Below are 18,123 nucleotides of genomic sequence, written 5' to 3' on the forward strand. Positions count from 1 at the left end.
CCCTCACTGCACAGGCCCACATGTATCCCCACTGGGGGCTTCTAGAACTCTCTACAGTCTCCCACCTCCTAGCCTTTCCCCATGTTGTTCCCTTTGCTTGGAACACTTTTCCATCCCACCTCCATGATTACTCATGCTTGCAGACTCAACTGAGGGGCCTCCTCCTCCGGGAAGCTTCCCCAGCCCCTATTCCATGTGCTGATTTGCGTCACACATTCAGGGGACATATATTTATGAGCTATCTACTGCAGGCAGAACACTGGTCCCCAGGTATGTCAGTGCCCTCACTACTTAAGTCATCCTGTCCCTCGATCCTGCCATGTCACCTGCACAAAGCTGAAGGCATGGTATTCACCCATGACCTTTACGGAGGGCACCTTGAGTGGAGGGTTTAGATAGGAAGCCAGATGCCAGCAGGTTGGTGGCAAGTGAGAGGGTGTAGACGTGCCATGTGGCCCATTGTTTCTAGAAGCTTAGATGTGAGAGGAAAGAGCTGTGGCAACGTTTTTTTCCTAACAGGGTACAGACTTGACTGGGTTTCCAGGCTGAGGGAAGAGTGCCAGCCATGAGGGAGAGGGAGAAGTGGATGAGACAGGGAGAGAGCGCAGAGAGTGTGTCAGTGGTGAGAGCTTCTTGAGAGATGAGAGGAGTCAACTCACATCCTTCACTTCTCCATCATTCATTCACTGTCATTCCAATGAGTCTTCACAACTCTAGGAGCTGGCTACTAGACCTATTGCTTTTATTGAACGAGGTAACCAGGGTGTCTGGCTGGCTCAGTGGGTGGAACGTGGGACTCTTGATCTCAGGGTCATGACTTCAAGCCCCACGTTGGGTGTAGAGCTGACATAAAAGAAAAAGAAAAAAAGAAATAAGGTTACTAAGCCACAGAGAGGTTAAAAAATTTTCCAGGTCACACAGAGAGTAAGTGGTATTTCTGGGATTCTATTTCAAGCCCAAGCTTTTAATTCCAGTCAAGTGACAGACTCAAGATAAGGGAGGATAGACCCATAAGAAACGGGTGCGAAATGAGAAAAAAACAGATTAATCAAACCTAAATGACGGTTTGAAGCTGGCTGTGGAGTCCGTGCAAGTGTTTCTAAAGGATTTCTGAAATAGAAAGGGCATGTTTAAGCAAGAAATTATCTGGAAATGAAATTCTAGAATATTATTTCAACAAACAGAGAAAATAAAAGGTGCCGGAGATCTTGTTTGATTCAAGGAAGAGGACATTGGAAAATTCCTTAATTATTGATAAAAGAGATCATAAGGTGGGACTTTTAAAGGTTTTTTTTTTTAATTCTTTAAGTAATGCCTGCACCCAATGTGGGGCTTGAACTCACAACCCCAAGATCAAGAGCTGCTTCCCCTTCCAACTGAGCCAGCCAGGCACCCCTTAAGGTTTTTAATTAACAGTTAATGAGGGGTGCCCGAGTTGCTCAGTCGGTTAAGAGTCTGGCTCTAGATTTCAGCTCAGGTCATGACCTCAGTGTTGTGAGATGGAGTCCCGCATCAGGCTCTGTGCTGGGCATGGACCTGCTTAACATTCTCTCTCTCCCTCTCTCTCTCTGCCCCTCCCTCCACTCTCCCTCTCTCCTTCTAGGAAAAAACAAACAAGCAAACAAACAAAAAAACCCAGTTAATGATAACAGCATAAAAGGGAAAACTTGGAGGGCAGGACACATGAAAACCTGATCGGCCCTGGAAAGGATTACAAAAGAAAACGGTGGATCAATGTATTAATCAGAATAGGCAAAACAAGACCAAGCACACGGGTCATTGTCATAAATGTAAATTAGTTAAATTCCCCTACTAACGAACAAGGATTTTCATAATGGGAAGACATACTAAATCCAGGTAAATGCTGTTTTCAGGGACAAAACCAAGACAAATAACAAATAAAGAATAGGAAAATGGGGCGCCTGGGTGGCACAGCGGTTGAGCGTCTGCCTTCGGCTCAGGGCGTGATCCCGGCGTTATGGGATCGAGCCCCACATCAGGCTCCTCCGCTATGAGCCTGCTTCTTCCTCTCCCACTCCCTCTGCTTGTGTTCCCTCTCTCACTGGCTGTCTGTATCTCTGTCGAATAAATAAATAAAATCTTTAAAAAAAAAATAAACTGCCAACCTACCTTCTGTATGTCTTCATTTTCCTATTCTTTTTTTTTTTTTTGTAATCCTTTTCTTTTGTAATCCACCCAGGCGCCCCAGGTTGGTAGTTTAATACCAGGAAAACAGAACTAAAGCAAAAGATTTTTTAAAAAGGCGCGGGGTGGGGGGAAGTCCTTTATTTTTACACTAATTAGAGGTACAGTTTGTGTAGAATGTGTAATGACCCGTTGCGTTCTCAAAAATAGAACATTAGCACACACAGCTAAACCGTTAGCAATACACAAAACTGGGGCGCCTGGGGGGCTCAGTTGGTTAAGCATCTGCCTTCAGCTCAGGTCATGATCCCAGAGTCCTGGGATGGAGCCCCGCATTGGTCGCCCTGCTCAGCAGGGAGCCGGCTTCTCATTCTCCCTCTGCTGCTCCCCCTGCTTTGTGCTCGCTCTCTCTCTCGCTCACTCTAGAATACATAAATAAAATCTTAAAAAAAAAAAAGAAAGAAATACACAAAACTATTGTGGGAGACTTTGTTACACCTTCCTTTGAACTTTACAAAGCAAGCAGACAAGGTGAAGAGAATTTGAACAGCCCAGTTAATACCTTCTATGTTTCGTGACAATATTTCGGCAAGATCAGAGGAAATGATTAGGCAAGCAAGTGGCCTTCGGCACACTGTTCTCTAGAGGTGCTCCGGGTCCTTTCGCCTGCTCACCCCACCACATCTTGGGTCCAGGGGAGGCTCCCCCAAGCCCACCCTAACGCAGGGATGCCCCACCGAGGAGAGGCCTGAAGAGCTGTCTGCCAAGGATCCTGGGCTGAGGCGGGACACCCTGACAACCCAGGTAAATGAAGGGTAAATGTAGAAGCAGCAGAGTCCTTCATTATCTTAATTGCAGTGGTGGTTTCATGGGTGTATACATATGTTAAAAACTTACCAAATTGTACACTTCATTTTTTTTAAGTTTTATTTATTTAAGTAACTTCTACACCATGACCCTGAGATCAAGAGTCATGTGCTCTTCCAACAGAGCCAGCCAGGCGCCCCAAATCGTACACTTTAAATATGTGCAGTTACCGGACGTCAATTAGATCTCGATGAAGTTGTTCCTTAAATATCTACGGCGCGCCCGGGGGGCTCAGTGGGTTAAGGGTCTGCCTTCGGCTCAGGTCATGATCCCAGGGTCCTGGGATCGAGTCCTGCATGGGGCTCCCTGCTCAGCGGGGAGTCTGCTTGTCCCTCTGCCCCTCCCCCCCCGCTCACGCAGCACTCTTTCTCTCTCTCAAATAAATAAAATCTTTTTTGAAAATATTTTATATCACTAGTATGGTGGTGGTCAAATGATTCTCTGTCTAAACTCAACAAACTGTATAGTTAAAATTAGTGAACTTTGGCTCAGGTCATGATCTCAGGGTCCTGGGATGCACCCCAATGCGGGACACATTGGGCTCCCCGGCTCAGCGGGGAGTCTGCTTCTCCCTCTGTCCCTCACCCCTGCTGTGCTCTAGCTTGCCCTCTCTGTCTCTCTTAAATGAATAAATAAAAATAAATAAATAAGGGCACCTGGGTGGCTCAGTTGGTGAAGTGCCCGCGTTCGGCTCAGGTCATGGTCCCCGTGTCCAGGGATTGAGCCCCACATCGGGCTCTCCGCTCAGCAGCGAGTCTGCTTCTCCCTCTGCCTCTGTGATCTCTTTTGCTCTCTCTCATATAAAAAAAAAATAATAAAATCTTTAAGTAAATAAATAATGCTTGAGCAAAAAAAATCAAAATTAAAATCAATTGTATAGAAATGAATAGTAATGAGCATACATCTTACCAAACCTGTGGGGTGCAAAGTTATACATGGAGAGAAACTGATAACATCACTTTTTCTATTATTATGCATGAAAAATTAAGCTAGTTTTAAACTAAGCATTCATGTCAACATTCTAGAAAAACAACTATAAAATAAACCAAAACAAAGCAGAAAGAAGGAAATGAGAAACCTAAGAGCATCTATTAGTTATTTCATGTAAAAACATATGTAAAAACTTACCAAACTACACATTTTATTTCTTTTAAGTTTTTTTTTTTTTCCAGTAATCTCTACACCTAACTTGGTGGGGCTTAAACTCACGACCTTAAGATCAAGAGTCCTGTGCTCCAACGACTGAGCCAGCTGGGGCCCCAAGAGCATAAATTAGTTATTTTAAAAGAAAGAGTAGAATGAATTAATAAAATCAAGAGCTATTTTTAATATTTAAGGCAATTAAGATTATGGGGTGACTGAGTGGCCCAGTCCATTAATCGTCTGACTCTTAGCTCAGGTCTCAATCTCAGGGTCGTGAGTTCAAGCCCCATGTTGAAAAAACAAACAACAACAAAACACCCAAAAGATTTTTAAAAAGAGCCTGCTGGCAAGTGTCACTGAGAGATAAAAACAAAATACAGACCGTTAATGATTAAGAACAGGTTTATTCACAGAAATAGAGTTAAAAGTCACAAAAGAAAATTACATGCAGTTGTTTGTAAACTTTTGATACCTAGATAGGATCATTATGTGTTAGAACAAGACACACTATTAAAACTAACTCAAGGGGAAATAAAAAGCCCAAATAGACCAGACATAAAGGAAGAAATCGGAAACTTTTTGGAGCCACGCCAGGAAAAGATACTTTATCCAGATCTGTTTATGGAAAAATCTTACCAAATGTGCAAAGATTGTGATTTTTGTATGTATTCTTAGAGGGCATGGCCACATCTCAATATATTTAATGCATATTTACGCATAAAGCCATGTATTGAGCATAATTTGCACGTCTAAACAAACTGGATAAAGATAGCACAGAGAAAGGAATCCATCGTCCAGGGATTTTTAAGGTCTGTCTCAGCCAAGAACCTCTGTTTCAGACAAAATCCTAAAATACACAACTGGAACCGTGCTGAGGAAGCTGAACAGCGGCTCCCAGACAGACCCAGCTCCTCGTCCCCAGAGTCTGTGGCTGTGACCCTGCCCCGCAAGACATCTTGCAGTGATGATTCCATTAAGTCTTGAGATGCGGGGTTACCCTGGATGACCCAGGGGGCCCTAAATGCACTCAGGAGTGTCCCTGTAAGGGAGATCTGAGCGGCAGACACGAAGGCCAGGGGACCTGGGAAAGGGAAGTTGGAAGGAGGTGGCCACGAGTCAAGGAAAGCTGGAAGCCGGCGGGAGCCGAAGAGGCAAGGTTTCTGCCCAGAAGGAACGAGACTCGTGGGTGCCCCGTAAGCCTCATTCCGCCCCGTGGCCTCCGGAGTGTAGGATGATACATTCGGGCTGTTCTGTGGCCGCACCGTGTTTGTTGTCGGTATTTGTTACAGCCCTCGAGGGACAGGGTCTGGGCAGAACAAGAACTTTTCTTCTTGCTCTTACCTCTTGTGTTGTTGACATGCCTCCAAAATCATCCATCATTTTCAAAATCAAGAAAAAAAGGAGGGGCGCCTGGGTGGCTCAGTCGTTAAGCGTCTGCCTTCGGCTCAGGGCTTGATCCCGGCGTTATGGGATCGAGCCCCACATCAGGCTCCTCCGCTGGGAGCCTGCTTCTTCCTCTCCCACTCCCCCTGCTTGTGTTCCCTCTCTCGCTGGCTGTCTCTCTCTCTCTGTCAAATAAATAAATAAAATCTTTAAAAAAAAAAAAAAAGAAAGAAAGAAAGAAAAAAAGGAGAGAGGATGCAAGCCGTGCACTTGGCCCGAGGCAGGAGCAGCCTGGGCTGGGACTTCAGCGGTCATCATGGCAGCCCGGGCATCCGATTTCTTCCTTTACACCTGTGCTTCTGCTGCAAAGATGCCTGGAGAGCCTGGTGCTCCTCCCGGCAGGGGTCTCGCCCACCTGGGGCCTCACTGCAGAGCCTGGATGGGAGCAGCTCCACACCCCCCACACCCGCGCCGGGCTGTACAGCAGGCACATTTTGCATTCTGAAACCACCAGGAGTACTCAGGTGCGAGTACCGGAGCTGCGGTGAGAAGGAAAGCCCGAGGGCAGATCTTGCGGGCAGGCCTGCAAGGAAACAACCCACTGCGCCAGCCCTCACACAACAGTCCCTTTGCAGCACAGGCAGGGGCGGAGGTCCGCCCCTTACCACCTGCCCGGGAGGGCCTCGGTGCTGCAAAGGTGAGTGTGCGGCAGGTGGGGTGTGTCCTCGAAGGAGCAGGACACTCTGCGTGGCCCCTGTGTCCCTGGACGTGGGGGGAGGGGGCGAGCACGCCTCTGACATCAGCTGTTTCCTGGGGTGACTCTTTCCTCTCCTCTGGGTGGAGGTCCAATTCTGAGCTGATGCAGTTCCTCTCTGCAGTCTCTATAGCAACGTTCACGTGGATTTCATAGAACAGAAGGTGTTGGAGCTGGAAGGGACCTCAGAGATCAGCTCCTCCCGCCCCCTCATTTCAGGGAGAGGGGAGCGGGTCCCACAGCATGCCAGGGATCGAGCCAGGGATCGAGCCGGGGCCTCTGCCTGCTGGCACCTTTCCGGCCAGGGTCCTTCCCCCGAGATCGCAGACAGCTGAATTCCCTAGGACTGACTTATGTGAGGTGCTCAGGGGTCAGAAGACTTGGGACCTTTGCCGCTCCTCCCCTAACAGAACCCTGAAGTCGAGCCTAGGCCTGTCCTGCTCAGTCACAGACTCTCCATTCAGTGCTTCGGGGAGGCAGGAGCAGGCAGGCTGGGTGCTGTCCGCAGGAAGCCCAGAGGCCAGGGCTGAGGCCAGGCAGCCACCGGCGTGTCCACTGGAGAGCAAACGTCAGTGTCCACATGAGTGCAGGAAGAAGTGGGGGTGGGAGAGGCTGGGGAAGGCTACTTACCTGGGGGAGGGGGCTCCAAGCAGAGCCCGGAAGGTCAAGGCTCATCCTTGACCCTCATACTTGTCTGAGCCTGACCATGGCCCCGTGGGTGAGTGGAACCTGGGGGTGAAGCTGTCCCGCTTGGAAAATGGGGCTCCAGAGAGAGACTGCGTCAGGCCATAGATCCCAGAGGGTTGTTGTGTCTGGGCACTCGCGGCACACGTCACTCCAGGAGCAAGGGGCCAGACCCCCAGAAGGGCAAGTCAGAGGGCAGCGTGCAGGAGCTGGGGGCCTCAGGCCTGTGAAGGCACCTGGCACGGGGGCCACCAGAGGGACTGGGGGTGAGGATCCAGAGTGAGGCAGGAACAGATGTGGGGCTGCACCAGCTCTGTGCCTGGTGCAGGGTACGTGTAGACCTGTCTGTCCAGTGGAGCCAGCCCCATGCCAGCAGGGCTGAGGGCCGCAGGCACCCCTCCCCCACACTGCACTCAAGCTCGGCCCAACAATCTGGGAATCCCAAGTCCAGCCAAGGCCACCCTCCCGATCTTTCCCACCAAACCGTCCCTTTTCCTCCCCCTTGCTGGCAGCCTGGTCTAGTTATCTATTGCTGTGTAAACAAGAAACCCTCCAAATGCTCATGAATCTGCAGTTGGGGCAGGGCTCCGTGGGGCGGCTATTTCTGCTCCACATGGAATCCACCAGGACCACAGCGCCCCTCGCCAGGATGACTTCCTAGGTGGCAAGTGGGTTCCCTGCACCTGGGATTCTTCACAAGGCTGCCTGGGCTTTCTCACAGTATGGCAGCCGGGTTCCAAGAACGAGTATTCCAGGAGACAGGAAGTAGGAGTTGCCCGTCTATAGGGTCTGGGTCCAGAACTGGACACAGGGTCACTTCTGCCATACGTATTGGTCAGAGCAATGACAGAGCCACAGGTAGGGGACAGAGGCCTTCCTGCCTGATTGGGAGGGGCAGCAAAGAACTCGCCGTCCGCACGTCAGCCCTCCACTGTCTCTGGCCCATGGGCTCCCGTCTTGCCTCACCCGCAGGCCCACAGATCCTGTATTTCTGGGAGGTCTCCTCTGTCCCTATTCCCTCCCCTCTGGTTACTGCCACCCCCTCCAAGTCACCTCCCTGTCTACAGGCTGCACCATGCTCCCCCTCCCCCCTGTTCCTGTAGCAGCGTCCTCTGCCGCTTTGCTCAGGAACCATGTGTGGCTCCCTATTTCTCGCTGAACAGTATCCAAGCTCCTGCGCTAAACATTCAAATTCACTTTAGAATCTAGCCCTCTGGGGCACCTGGGTGGCTCAGATGGTTGAGCGTCTGCCTTCGGCTCAGGTCATGATCCCAGGGTCCTGGGATTGAGCCCCGCATCAGGCTCCCTGCTCGGCGGGGAGCCTGCTTCTCCCCCTCCCCTGCTTGTGCACTCTCACTCTGTCAAATAAATAAATAAAATCTTAAATATATATATATTAAAACAAAAGAGAATCTAGCCCCCTCCTGTGTTACCACCTGGATTTCCTCCAAGCAGCTGGACCACACTTTGGCCTCTTCTGCTCAGAATGCCCACCCGCTGGCACTCTGAGCTTGCACGTATTCATTCCCCCTACCTAGCAAGCTTCTCTGTCTCCTGTTGGACTCCTGTTCAACCGTCAGAGCCCAGAGCAAAGGCCCCTCCCCGACAAAGCCCTGGTCACCGCACACTGCGACACTGTCTGCCTTATCCTTGTTAGCAATGACATGTCCTGAAGTGGGGCCCATTTCTAACTCATGTTTCTTTCACCAGTTTCGTAAGTTTATTGAGGCCTGGAGCCAGCTGCCAGGGATATGGCAGTGACCAAGACAAGCTGCTTCCTGTACCCAGACAATTTACATTCCAGAGAGTGAGACAGATGACAAACGGAGGTACCAAGGGACATAATGATCAAAGATTAGGAGGATGGCTGGAAGGAAAGAGAGGCAAGAAGAATGCCGTGATGCAGGGACCTAGAACTCTCCCTTTTCAAAAGAAATCAGAGACTTGGGTTTTTACATATATTCTCCTAATTTTAAAGATTTCAAGGTCAAGTATTTCTCCTCTGCTGCTTTCAGCTTTCCTCCCCTCCTGGCTCCCCACTCAACCTTCCTGGTTACCCCATTAGCACTAGCCCCCACCCTCGACTCAGTTGCCTTATCTAGAGCACCCAAACTCCTTTCTGATTTCCCTTGGGCAACGGCTGACAGGAGGAAATAGGGAGCCCCTTGCCTGGGACCCTGGGGTCAGTGGGCATGGGCTGAGAGCCTGGGCCAGCCACCCTGAAATTGGCCTCAAGGAACGTAGGACACCTGGAGTCCCCAGGGCCACAGCAGTGGGAGCTCAACACCCCCACCCCAAGCTCCTTGATCCACACATCCGGGCACTGGCCTGGAAGAAGTGGGGGTCCCGAGGAGCGAGACAAGAAAGGAGGCCGGGGGCCCTCAGAGGGCTTCCTTCGGTTTGTCCCCCAGCTCGGGTAGGGCCTGGAGGGATGGGTCTCCCGAGGACTCCTGGGCCAATGCTGCCACGGGACAGGTTGTGTTCTCTGGAGCCAGCGTTCCCAAGTACAAATCCTGGTTCTGTCACTTTCTAGCCTGGTGACCTTGGACAGCTCTCTTCCCCTCTCTGGGCCTCAGTTTTCCCACCTGATCACTGGGGATCCTAGCACCACCCACCTCACAGAGTAGTTCTGAGGGTGACTTGTGCCTGACACACAGTGACTCTCGATTAAAGGCAGCTAGCTTCCCACAGCCTCTCTCATGCGGGGCTCTGCCAGACCCTCTTGGGGAATCCCTCTGCTGGGTCTTCCCAGACCTCTGGCCTAGAGGCAGCTCCTGTCCATTATCAGTATTTGGGCTCTGGGCACTGCCAGCGGAGAGCGCTCAGGCCTCTGAAGGGGCTAGGGTCCATGTGATAGCTGTTCCATCTTGGGGGACAGCCAGGCCATGCCACCAGCTGCCAGTGGCTGATCCCAGCAGCACTGCCTTTCTGCCTACACTCGCTGCCCCCAAGCCCCGGCTGGGGGGCATCTTGGCTCACCACTCCCGGGATCCCATGATCATCTCAGCCTTATGCTCAAAACCCAGAGACTCCTGGGTGGAGACAGTCCAGGGGGAAGTGTCAGGCTCTGGACACTGGTCTGCCAGGGACCAGCATGGGGTTGGGACAGTCAGCATTTGGCTACCTTGGGGCAAGAACCTGGCACCAGAAGGCCAAGGGGCTAGCCACCTCCTGGGGGAGGGGCCTCCCACCTCCTTCTCCTCCCAGACCCCTGAGGGCAGAGCCCCAGGGCAAGGGCCACTCAGGGGCTTCCTGCTGCTGTAACTCGGATTTCCCTTTCCCTGAGGATCCTGAGGCTTCAGCCCAGCGGGCAGAAGCTGCGAGGGAGGGCGCCTCACAGCTGATAACCAGCTGTCAGCTGGGCGCTGAGTGCTCCCAGCGCCCGGGTTTGTTTGCCTGCCCTAAGGGGAGGGGTGGGTGCACAGCAGGCCAGGTGGCATCTCTAGCAGAGAAGGGACAGAAACCCAGGTGTCCACCCCATGCAGTCCCACTGCCTCGGCGCCCCCTTCTCAGAGCACTCTCCCCTCCACCCCCATCCCCCGACCAGGTCCCAGACCCAGAGGCCATCTCATGAGGGACACTGGGCAAGGGGCAGTGCAGGGAGGGATGGTGTATAGCGCGCGGGGAAGCGACAGGCCCACCGCCCCACGGAGGTGGCCCCGGAGCGGGGTCGCAGGGCCTGGGGCGGGGCAGGAGCCGCCCGCCCCCGGCAGAGGCGCGCCCACCCGGTCGCCACCTAGGTCAGTGCCAGGGCCTCGTGACCCCGCCCCCGGGCGGCCGTCTCATTTGCATGCCCCCGCCCCAGCGCGGCCATTGGCGGCGGCGGCGGGAGGCCGGGCCTGAGTGGCTGCGGGCTGTGGGATGCGGGGGCGGGGCGGCGGGGAGCGGGGCGCCCGGGATGCCGCCACCGCCGCCGCCGCGGGACGGGTTCAGGTCCGCGTCGCGCTCCGCGAGAGCGGGGAGCAAGGCGGCCCGGGGCGCGGCGGCTGCAGAGGGAGCTCCCTGAGCGTCCGCCCGCCATGTCCAGGAAAAAGACCCCCAAGAGCAAGGGGGCCAGCGCGCCCGCTGCCTCCGCATTGCCCGCAGCCAACGGGTCCCGGCCGGCGCGCCCTGGGACTGGGCGCCCTGGCCCCCAGGCGCGGCCCAACGGGCCCCCGCAGCCTGACCGGCCCTCGCTTGGCGGCGGCGACTTCTACGACGTCGCCTTCAAGGTGAGCCGGCCCCCACCCCATGCGAGCGCAGCAGGTGGCGCTCGGCCTGAGCCGAGCAGGGAGGGTCGGGAAGGGGAGGGAGGGCCCCGCGGACCCGGGGCGGGCAGCCCGCCGAAGCGGCACCCTGCAGCTGGCACGGCTGACAACGCGCATCGCACACACACACAGCTGTCAGACCCGGATTTCAGATACTCAACAGCTGGCAAGGCCTGCCCCCTCACGCCCCAGCTGGCAGGGCCGGACAAGGGGTCCTGAACCTGGCAGGTGCTCCCTCCGCGCTCCCTAATGGCCCCGCACCCACCCGGGCCCCAGTCTCACCATTTCCCATATGCTTCCTTCCCTCAACCCCACGGTCTGTGGGTCTCTTTTTTGGGGGAAGGAGGAAGACTAAGAAGAGGTTTGCCAGTTGGGTGGGGAACACTGGGGCCTCCTTCAGGCCTAGGCAGAAGCCTGTGGATTGTGGAGGGGTTGTCCGACTGTCTTTGGGTTTTGGAGCCTTTGACAGAAGGCTGGGGGAGAGGTGGATGAGAGGGAGGCCTGATTGCCCCCTCTCGGTCCCCAGACACGACCTGGATCTTCTCAGCCAATATTTGACCTCATGTGGCAAATTCCTCCAGAATCTTACGGGGATTAGAAGAAGCCCCCTGGCACAGAGACCCCCCACAGGCCTCTCAGGTCTCCAGCCACCAACCTCCAGACTCCACTCCCCACCAAGCCCCAAATGCTACCATTCCAGATCAAGCATGGTGTCCAGGGTCTGGGGTGGGGTTAGGTAGGCTCTGGATGGAGGCAGCTGCCCCCACTCCCCACTAATTGAGAGGGGCCACTGTTCAAGAGAAAGGGGACAGAACCTTCTGGAGGTGGAAGCTGGAGGTCCAGGCCGGCAGGGACTGTAGTTGCCCTGTCTCCCCCACGTCCTGCTGAACCCGCAGGCCTGGGACAGTTCCTCCACTCCTGACCAGGCCAGCTCAGGGAATACCAGGCACCCCTTTGGGTGGGCCAGCACCTTGGTCCCCTCTGTCCCTAACACCTCTGACCCTCCTGTTCACCCCAGGTCATGCTGGTGGGGGACTCGGGCGTGGGGAAGACTTGCCTGCTCGTGCGCTTCAAGGATGGGGCATTCTTGGCAGGGACCTTCATCTCCACTGTGGGCATCGACTTCCGGGTGAGAGTGGAGGCTGATGTCCTCAGCACTGAGCTGACCCAGCCATGCCCTGGGCCCCCACCCCCACACCAGCTCACTGAGTTCTCACAACACCCCTGGGCAGCGGGTTCTCCATTAGCCCTGGGACACCTCCTGTCTGGACCACCTGGCACTCACGGTCAGGGTGGCTGAGGTGCGATGCCTTAACCACCAAAATGCCCAACTCCTGACACCCTAAGGATCCTAGAGACGGGTGATGGCTACATCTGACTGAAGCAGGGGTAGCACCCCTCTGTCTGGGGCTGTATCCTGTGCCCCAGGGGGTGGCCGTCAGAGGGAACTTAAGGCCTACGTTCCCTTGGGAGGCTTAACATCATTGCCCCACCGAACACAGGTGCCAGGCAGCCTGCTAAGGACCTAAGAGAGAAGTGGCTGTGGGGCACACACCCTGTCTGGGAGCTGGGGGGGGGGAGGACCTCTGCCCTTGGGTGAGGAGGCTCACAGGAAATGCTCCCACCTGTCTATTCCCCCTGCCAGAGTCCCTCCCACATTGCCAACAGGAGAGCTGTGTCCCTGGGGTTTTGGGGTGGGGGGAGTGCCCCTGGATTTCAGGGCTCCCCACACCCCCCTGGCACCCCACCAGCCTGTGGGGTCAGCAGGGAATGAGGGCCACAGCAGCCGAGCCCCCAGCTCTACCCACCAGTCTAAATCCTGAGTGACTTGCCAAGGTGCCGGTGTGTTCTAGACAAATCCCAAGTTTGCATTTTTCTCACCCTTTAATTAGACCCAGTTGGCAGGAGGCTGGGAGGGCGGCCCATTCTGGGAATGGGAAAGGGGGCTCTCTCCAGTCTAGGGAGCCATTATTTACCCTGCTTGGGGGTCCAGGTCCCCTCAAGTCTTCTGAGATGAAGTAAGGGTTCAGGTGTCAGAAAGGGACAGTTTAAGCGCTGGACAGCTGGTCCTTGGCCTGTTTTGGCCCCACCTCCCCCCTTCTCACCTCCCTCTTGGCTCTGGGGCAGGTGGTGAGGGAGGTGAGGCCACTAGGTTCACACCCCTGTTCAAGGGTGCTAGAGAAGGCGGGGTGTCCTTCCCAGCCTCCTCTCGGCCTGGCAGATGGCTGTGCCATTGGTTCCTGGGAGTGGCAGAAGCACCCGGACAGCAGGAGCTTGGGGAAGAGGGAGGTGGAGGGAGGCGGTGTGGTCCCAGCTGCCAGGGCCTGAGGCTACCAGGGGCCTCAGCCGGGGGTTAGCAGGCCCCCACCCCCACCCCAGCAGATGGGAACCGTCGGGTTGCACCACTCCCTGCCACTAGTCCTGAGCTGGGAGGGTCTGCTGGGGGACCATTACCAGCCGGCAAATACTCAATGAGCACCCACTGTATACCAGGCCGAATTCCGGGCTCTATGGTTACTGTACTGGGTCCTGTCCTTAGAGAGCTGCTGTCCCAGTAGGAAGAGAGGCTTTTAAAGTAGAACAATTAGCTCTCACTCTGAACCAGATACAGTTCTCAGTACTTTGCACATAGCTCATAAAGCCGTTGAAGCAGCCATGTGATGGGCACCCTGGTTATCTCCATTTGTGGATGGGGAAACTGAGACGGAATGTTAGTAATGGGCCTGGGGTTACACCATGGTAACTTCACAAAGGTCGTGCGGGTGGCTCTGAGCAAAAGAAGCAGCACGTATAGAGCTGCGAGGAGCTGATGGCTCATCAGAGGGGCTGGGGCAGGGCCTTGGAGCCTGCAGGCAGGCGTCTGCAGTCTTCGAGGGTCCAGGGAGATGTGCGTGGTGAACCAGAGTTAGCAAGAAGGTGCAGGAAGCTGACGAGGTCTAGGCGCCAGGGGGAGGCAGGGTGGCAGGGCTGGGCTGGAGAGGTGCTGGGGGAGGGCAGGGAGGAGGGAAGGCTGGAGCAACAGGACTCGGTGACTGACTGGGCTGAGTGGTGGCAAAGGGGCTTTGAGAGCAGTGGAGCCGGTGGGGCCGTGTGCCAGGCCTCTGAGGTGGGCAGAGAATGAGCACACGAGGGCCAGAACTGGACATGGCCAGCCTTGTTGGGCAGCAACATGCAAGTCCGTGAGGATGGCCATCTGAGTGCGAGAGGGGCCTAGGCGTCACCAGGAGGGGCTCACCAGGGGGAAGGGTAGAGGCACAGGGGTGGGGAGAGTTGGGTGGATCCCACGACTTGGGTTCAAGGTGAAAGGTTACCTGCGGGTACGGGGAGGCGAAGTGGTCAGACGAGAACCAGGAGGTGGGCATCAAGGACAGAACCCAGCCAGCTGAGGGGCAGACAGGATAAAGAGTGAATTTGGGGGCATGCCAGGGGCACTCTCAGGCCCAGTCCCGGCCTGGCTTCACCCTCGGGAGCCCCCCCCGCCGCCCCGCCAGGGGGCAGCACTGTTCCCAGCTGCTGCCTGGAGCCGCGCTGGCTGCCGGGCTGAGTGGAGCTGGCTGGCTGTGTTTCAGAACAAAGTTCTGGATGTGGATGGCATGAAGGTGAAGCTGCAGGTGAGAGGTGGGGGGTGCGGGGTGGGGAGGTGAGGGGAAGGGACTGGCAGCCCTGAATCCTGTGCCTGTCGCTGCAGATCTGGGACACAGCTGGCCAGGAGCGGTTCCGCAGTGTCACCCACGCCTACTACCGCGATGCCCACGGTGAGCTTGTGGGCATGGGATGCCAGCCCGGGGAATCGGAGGCTGTGCTGTGGGTGCCCTGCTACCCTGGCTTCTGCTCAGGGGAAGGTGCCCTGGCAGTGAACATGGCAGGAGGTGTGGAGGCTGTGATGCATGAGGGTGTGGGTGACAGGAAGCTGCTGTGAGCCCTGGAGGTGTCCTCACTGGCCCTCTGCCCCCAGCACTGCTGCTGCTCTATGATGTCACCAACAAGGCCTCCTTTGACAGTATCCAGGTCAGTGGTTTCCTTCCTGGTGGTGGTAGTGGTGGTAGAACAGTCTGTGGTGGCATTAGGGTGCCAAGGGCAGAAGAGGGCAAGGTGGGCCCCTTCTGGTGGCTCAGGTTGCCTGTGAGCTGAAGGGGGTCTGGGGACCTTCCAGCTCCATCAGTCCAACACCTTGGCTAAGGTACTTGTCAGTGGTGCCTCAGTCTGGCACAGGGACCACTATTTCTGGGCCCCTCCTGTTAGCCAGAGCCCAACAGGCCCTCCGTGCAGTGTGGCCTGGAGGGGCAAGGGGTGTGCAGGAGTGACAGCCTCCACACTGGTCTCAGCTTTTCCCCCACAGGCCTGGCTGACCGAGATCCAGGAGTATGCCCAGCACAATGTGGTGCTTATGCTGCTGGGGAACAAGGTGAGCACCCCAACCTCCCCTCTCCTCCCTGGCTCTACAGGGGGGATGAGGGGGCGGGTAAGCCCTGGGCCAGCTCTCACCAAGACCCCTGTGCCAGGTGGACTCTGCCCAGGAGCGTGTGGTGAAGAGGGAGGATGGGGAGAAGCTGGCCAAGGTGAGCCAGGGTAGGGTGGGGGGCCAGGGGTGTCCCTAGGGCTGCTGGGCTTGGGCTGTCCCCACCAGGCTGCCACCTGGCTGGCAGCAGCTGTTTGCAGGAGTATGGACTGCCCTTCATGGAGACCAGCGCCAAGACGGGCCTCAACGTGGACTTGGCCTTCACAGCCATTGCAAAGTAAGTTCTGGCAGTCACCCGGAAGAGCCCCCCAGACCTGGAGTGAATCTCCTTGCTGGGGAGCAACCACTCTGTTCCCTGGCCACCCCTGCCCCACAGGGAGTTGAAGCAGCGCTCCATGAAGGCCCCCAGTGAACCCCGCTTCCGGCTGCACGACTACGTCAAGAGGGAGGGCCGAGGCGCCTCCTGCTGCACACCCTGAACCTGGGAGGGCCCTGCAAGGCTGCACAGAGGCTCTAAAGGGTCCCCCTGGGTTTAGTCACCGCAGTCAATCCCAGAGTGTCTGCTCCTGAGACTCCCAGACGGAGCCTTGCCTTTCTCAGAGCCCCAGGCCCAAGAGGCTTCAAAGAGCCAGTGGGACTGCACCCCCCCCTTCACCTGCTGCTGCCTGAGGGCCCTGACGGAAAAGCAAGGGTCTTCGGTACAGGAGGGGGCACGTCACCATGTACAGCCTGGGCAGGGTGCCTGCTCCTGCTGCCATGGCGCTCTGCTGCCCCCTCCTGGACATGCCCAGCTCCGAGGCCGGGCCACGGTGCCAGCACCTGTACAGTGCCTAATCCCTTAGAGAAAGCCATGTCTTCAGCTGCACACGCTGCCCAGGCAGGGAAAGGAAGGACTCCTGCCTGTGCCTGGGACCGAGCGCTTCACCGCAAACCATACCATGCATTTGTGCCCCAAGGACAGAGACACCTACTCCCTGCTCACACACAAGGAGACTCTGGTTCCACCATCAACAGGGTCTTCCTTTCATGCTCCCTTGGAGAATGCCAAGGTTGTGGCTTTGTAATAGACAAACAGCAAATGGGAAATCACAGAAATGTCAGGGAAACTAGAACTGCCAGTCCCACGGAGGCCTGTGCTTAGTGAGGTCAAGCCAGGGGGCTGGTAGTGCACTCCAAGTTATACTCAAATCTTGAAGTTTGTCTTTAGATTAAGAGCCTTCATTTTCACTCCTAGTGAATAAAGTTGTGTTTTCTGGACTGCCTCTCTCGTCTTTTGAAAGAAATCCCCCTTTAGACCCCTCGGCAAAATACAGATCGTCTTTTAACGCTCAGAAGGTAGCACCCCCCCGCCTTTAACTAGGTTACGTGGAACCCCAATGGTGTCTAGGGAGCACGGGGGAGCCTAGGTGGTTTGTGTCCACCTCCCCCCACAAGACCCAAGGGCAAACAGTGCTACGTGGCCTGTTCATGAAGAATTAAAAGAGTTTCTGACCTACCCAAGGCAAAGGCCAAGAAAACCCCGGTATTTTTGGCCTTGAAAGGAAATACGGAGAAGGCAGTTCCAACAGTGGGGATGTCACTGCATCAACATCCATCTTCCTCCGCCGTGTCCCAGGACTGCACGGGGATGAGCCAGTGCTCCCAAAGGGCCGTCCGGGAGGCAGACACGTGTGAAAAGAAAGACACCTGCGCCCCAATCAACTCACCACTTTTGCTTTATTGCTAAGCGCCTCCCATACAGACACAGGCTCCCGTCTTACCAGCAGGCCTCCAGGCTGACGTCCACTCACGTTCACAGTCTCCAGCCGGGTCACCCACCGCCCTGGAAGTCAGACAGTGCCGCAATGTAGACAGAAACCCACTCCCCCCGTTTCGGGCAAGATAGTTTCGCACCCAGCCCCTGCCCCGTCACGGCGGCGCACCCTGAAGCCTCAGTCTTGCCAAATAATCAGACTGCATGTGCAGTTTTCATACGAGGTGTCAGAAATAAAAGCAATTCATCACAGGCTCGAAGCCGCACAGAGGAGGGCAGGCTCGGCCCAGCCTTACCTGCAGGAAGACGTAGACCTGGAGCTTCGGAATTCCCCGACCGAACGGGGTAAGGGGGCGGAGCAAAAAACGTGAACAACACCGAGGCGAAAGTGGGCCAGGCCCGCCTGCAGGCTTGGGGGACCCCCTCAAACGCCCTCGGGGCCCAGGGCTCCCATGGCCTTGGAGCATGGCGGCAAAAAAAGAAAACAAGCTATACCCGCACTCGATCCCGAAAGAACACGAAAGCCCGAGGCTCGAGCTTTTATAGAAACTGTCCCACCACTGCGATTGGGCCATCCTGGCGGAAGTACCCGCCTCCCTCACCGCTGATACGCTCCCGGTCTCTCGGACCCGACACGCGAAGCTGCTTCCTTTTGCAACGGGCCATCCAACATCACCGTGAGCGACAG

General features: G+C 55.8%; 1 protein-coding gene, 1 long non-coding RNA gene and 1 other non-coding gene across 6 annotated transcripts; 1 reads left to right on the forward strand and 2 right to left on the reverse strand.

Annotated features, from left to right (window-relative positions):
* Window positions 1-488: 488 nt before the first annotated feature.
* LOC130544254 (uncharacterized) lies at window positions 489-17,963 on the reverse strand. 3 transcript variants are annotated; one of them, XR_008960415.1, is made up of 7 exons: window positions 17,732-17,963; window positions 17,443-17,504; window positions 14,535-14,605; window positions 5,497-5,723; window positions 3,669-3,807; window positions 1,055-1,110; window positions 489-843 (listed from the first exon to the last, which is right to left on the reverse strand). It is a non-coding gene; the product is annotated as an uncharacterized LOC130544254 (long non-coding RNA). The 3 variants fall into 3 exon arrangements; XR_008960417.1 differs by lacking the exon at window positions 14,535-14,605 and having other exon boundaries at window positions 17,732-17,960; XR_008960416.1 differs by lacking the exons at window positions 5,497-5,723; window positions 14,535-14,605 and having other exon boundaries at window positions 17,732-17,960.
* Window positions 10,903-16,936, forward strand: RAB26 (RAB26, member RAS oncogene family). 2 transcript variants are annotated; one of them, XM_026485017.3, is made up of 9 exons: window positions 10,903-11,187; window positions 12,242-12,352; window positions 14,793-14,834; window positions 14,912-14,978; window positions 15,179-15,231; window positions 15,563-15,628; window positions 15,726-15,782; window positions 15,883-15,959; window positions 16,059-16,936. In XM_026485017.3, the coding sequence occupies exons 1-9, from the start codon at window positions 10,996-10,998 to the stop codon at window positions 16,159-16,161; spliced, it is 768 nt and encodes a 255-aa protein (XP_026340802.1). In that variant the 5' UTR covers window positions 10,903-10,995; the 3' UTR covers window positions 16,162-16,936. The 2 variants fall into 2 exon arrangements, with proteins under 2 accessions (XP_026340802.1, XP_057171193.1); XM_057315210.1 differs by having other exon boundaries at window positions 15,563-15,782.
* On the reverse strand, window positions 17,609-17,691 carry LOC113245440 (small nucleolar RNA SNORD60). Its single transcript, XR_003312698.1, has one exon. It is a non-coding gene; the product is annotated as a small nucleolar RNA SNORD60 (small nucleolar RNA).
* Window positions 17,964-18,123: the final 160 nt, after the last annotated feature.

The sequence above is a fragment of the Ursus arctos genome, unplaced genomic scaffold (genome assembly GCF_023065955.2).
Source record: "Ursus arctos isolate Adak ecotype North America unplaced genomic scaffold, UrsArc2.0 scaffold_2, whole genome shotgun sequence".
NCBI lineage: Eukaryota > Metazoa > Chordata > Mammalia > Carnivora > Ursidae > Ursus > Ursus arctos.

Coding starts and splice junctions, on each gene's coding strand:
- RAB26 (XM_057315210.1), top strand. CDS start 10,996: ATGTCCAGGAAAAAGACCCCCAAGAGCAAGGGGGCCAGCGCGCCCGCT. Junction 14,835..14,911: donor GCATGAAGGTGAAGCTGCAG/GTGAGAGGTGGG, acceptor CTGTCGCTGCAG/ATCTGGGACACAGCTGGCCA. Junction 14,979..15,178: donor CTACTACCGCGATGCCCACG/GTGAGCTTGTGG, acceptor CTCTGCCCCCAG/CACTGCTGCTGCTCTATGAT.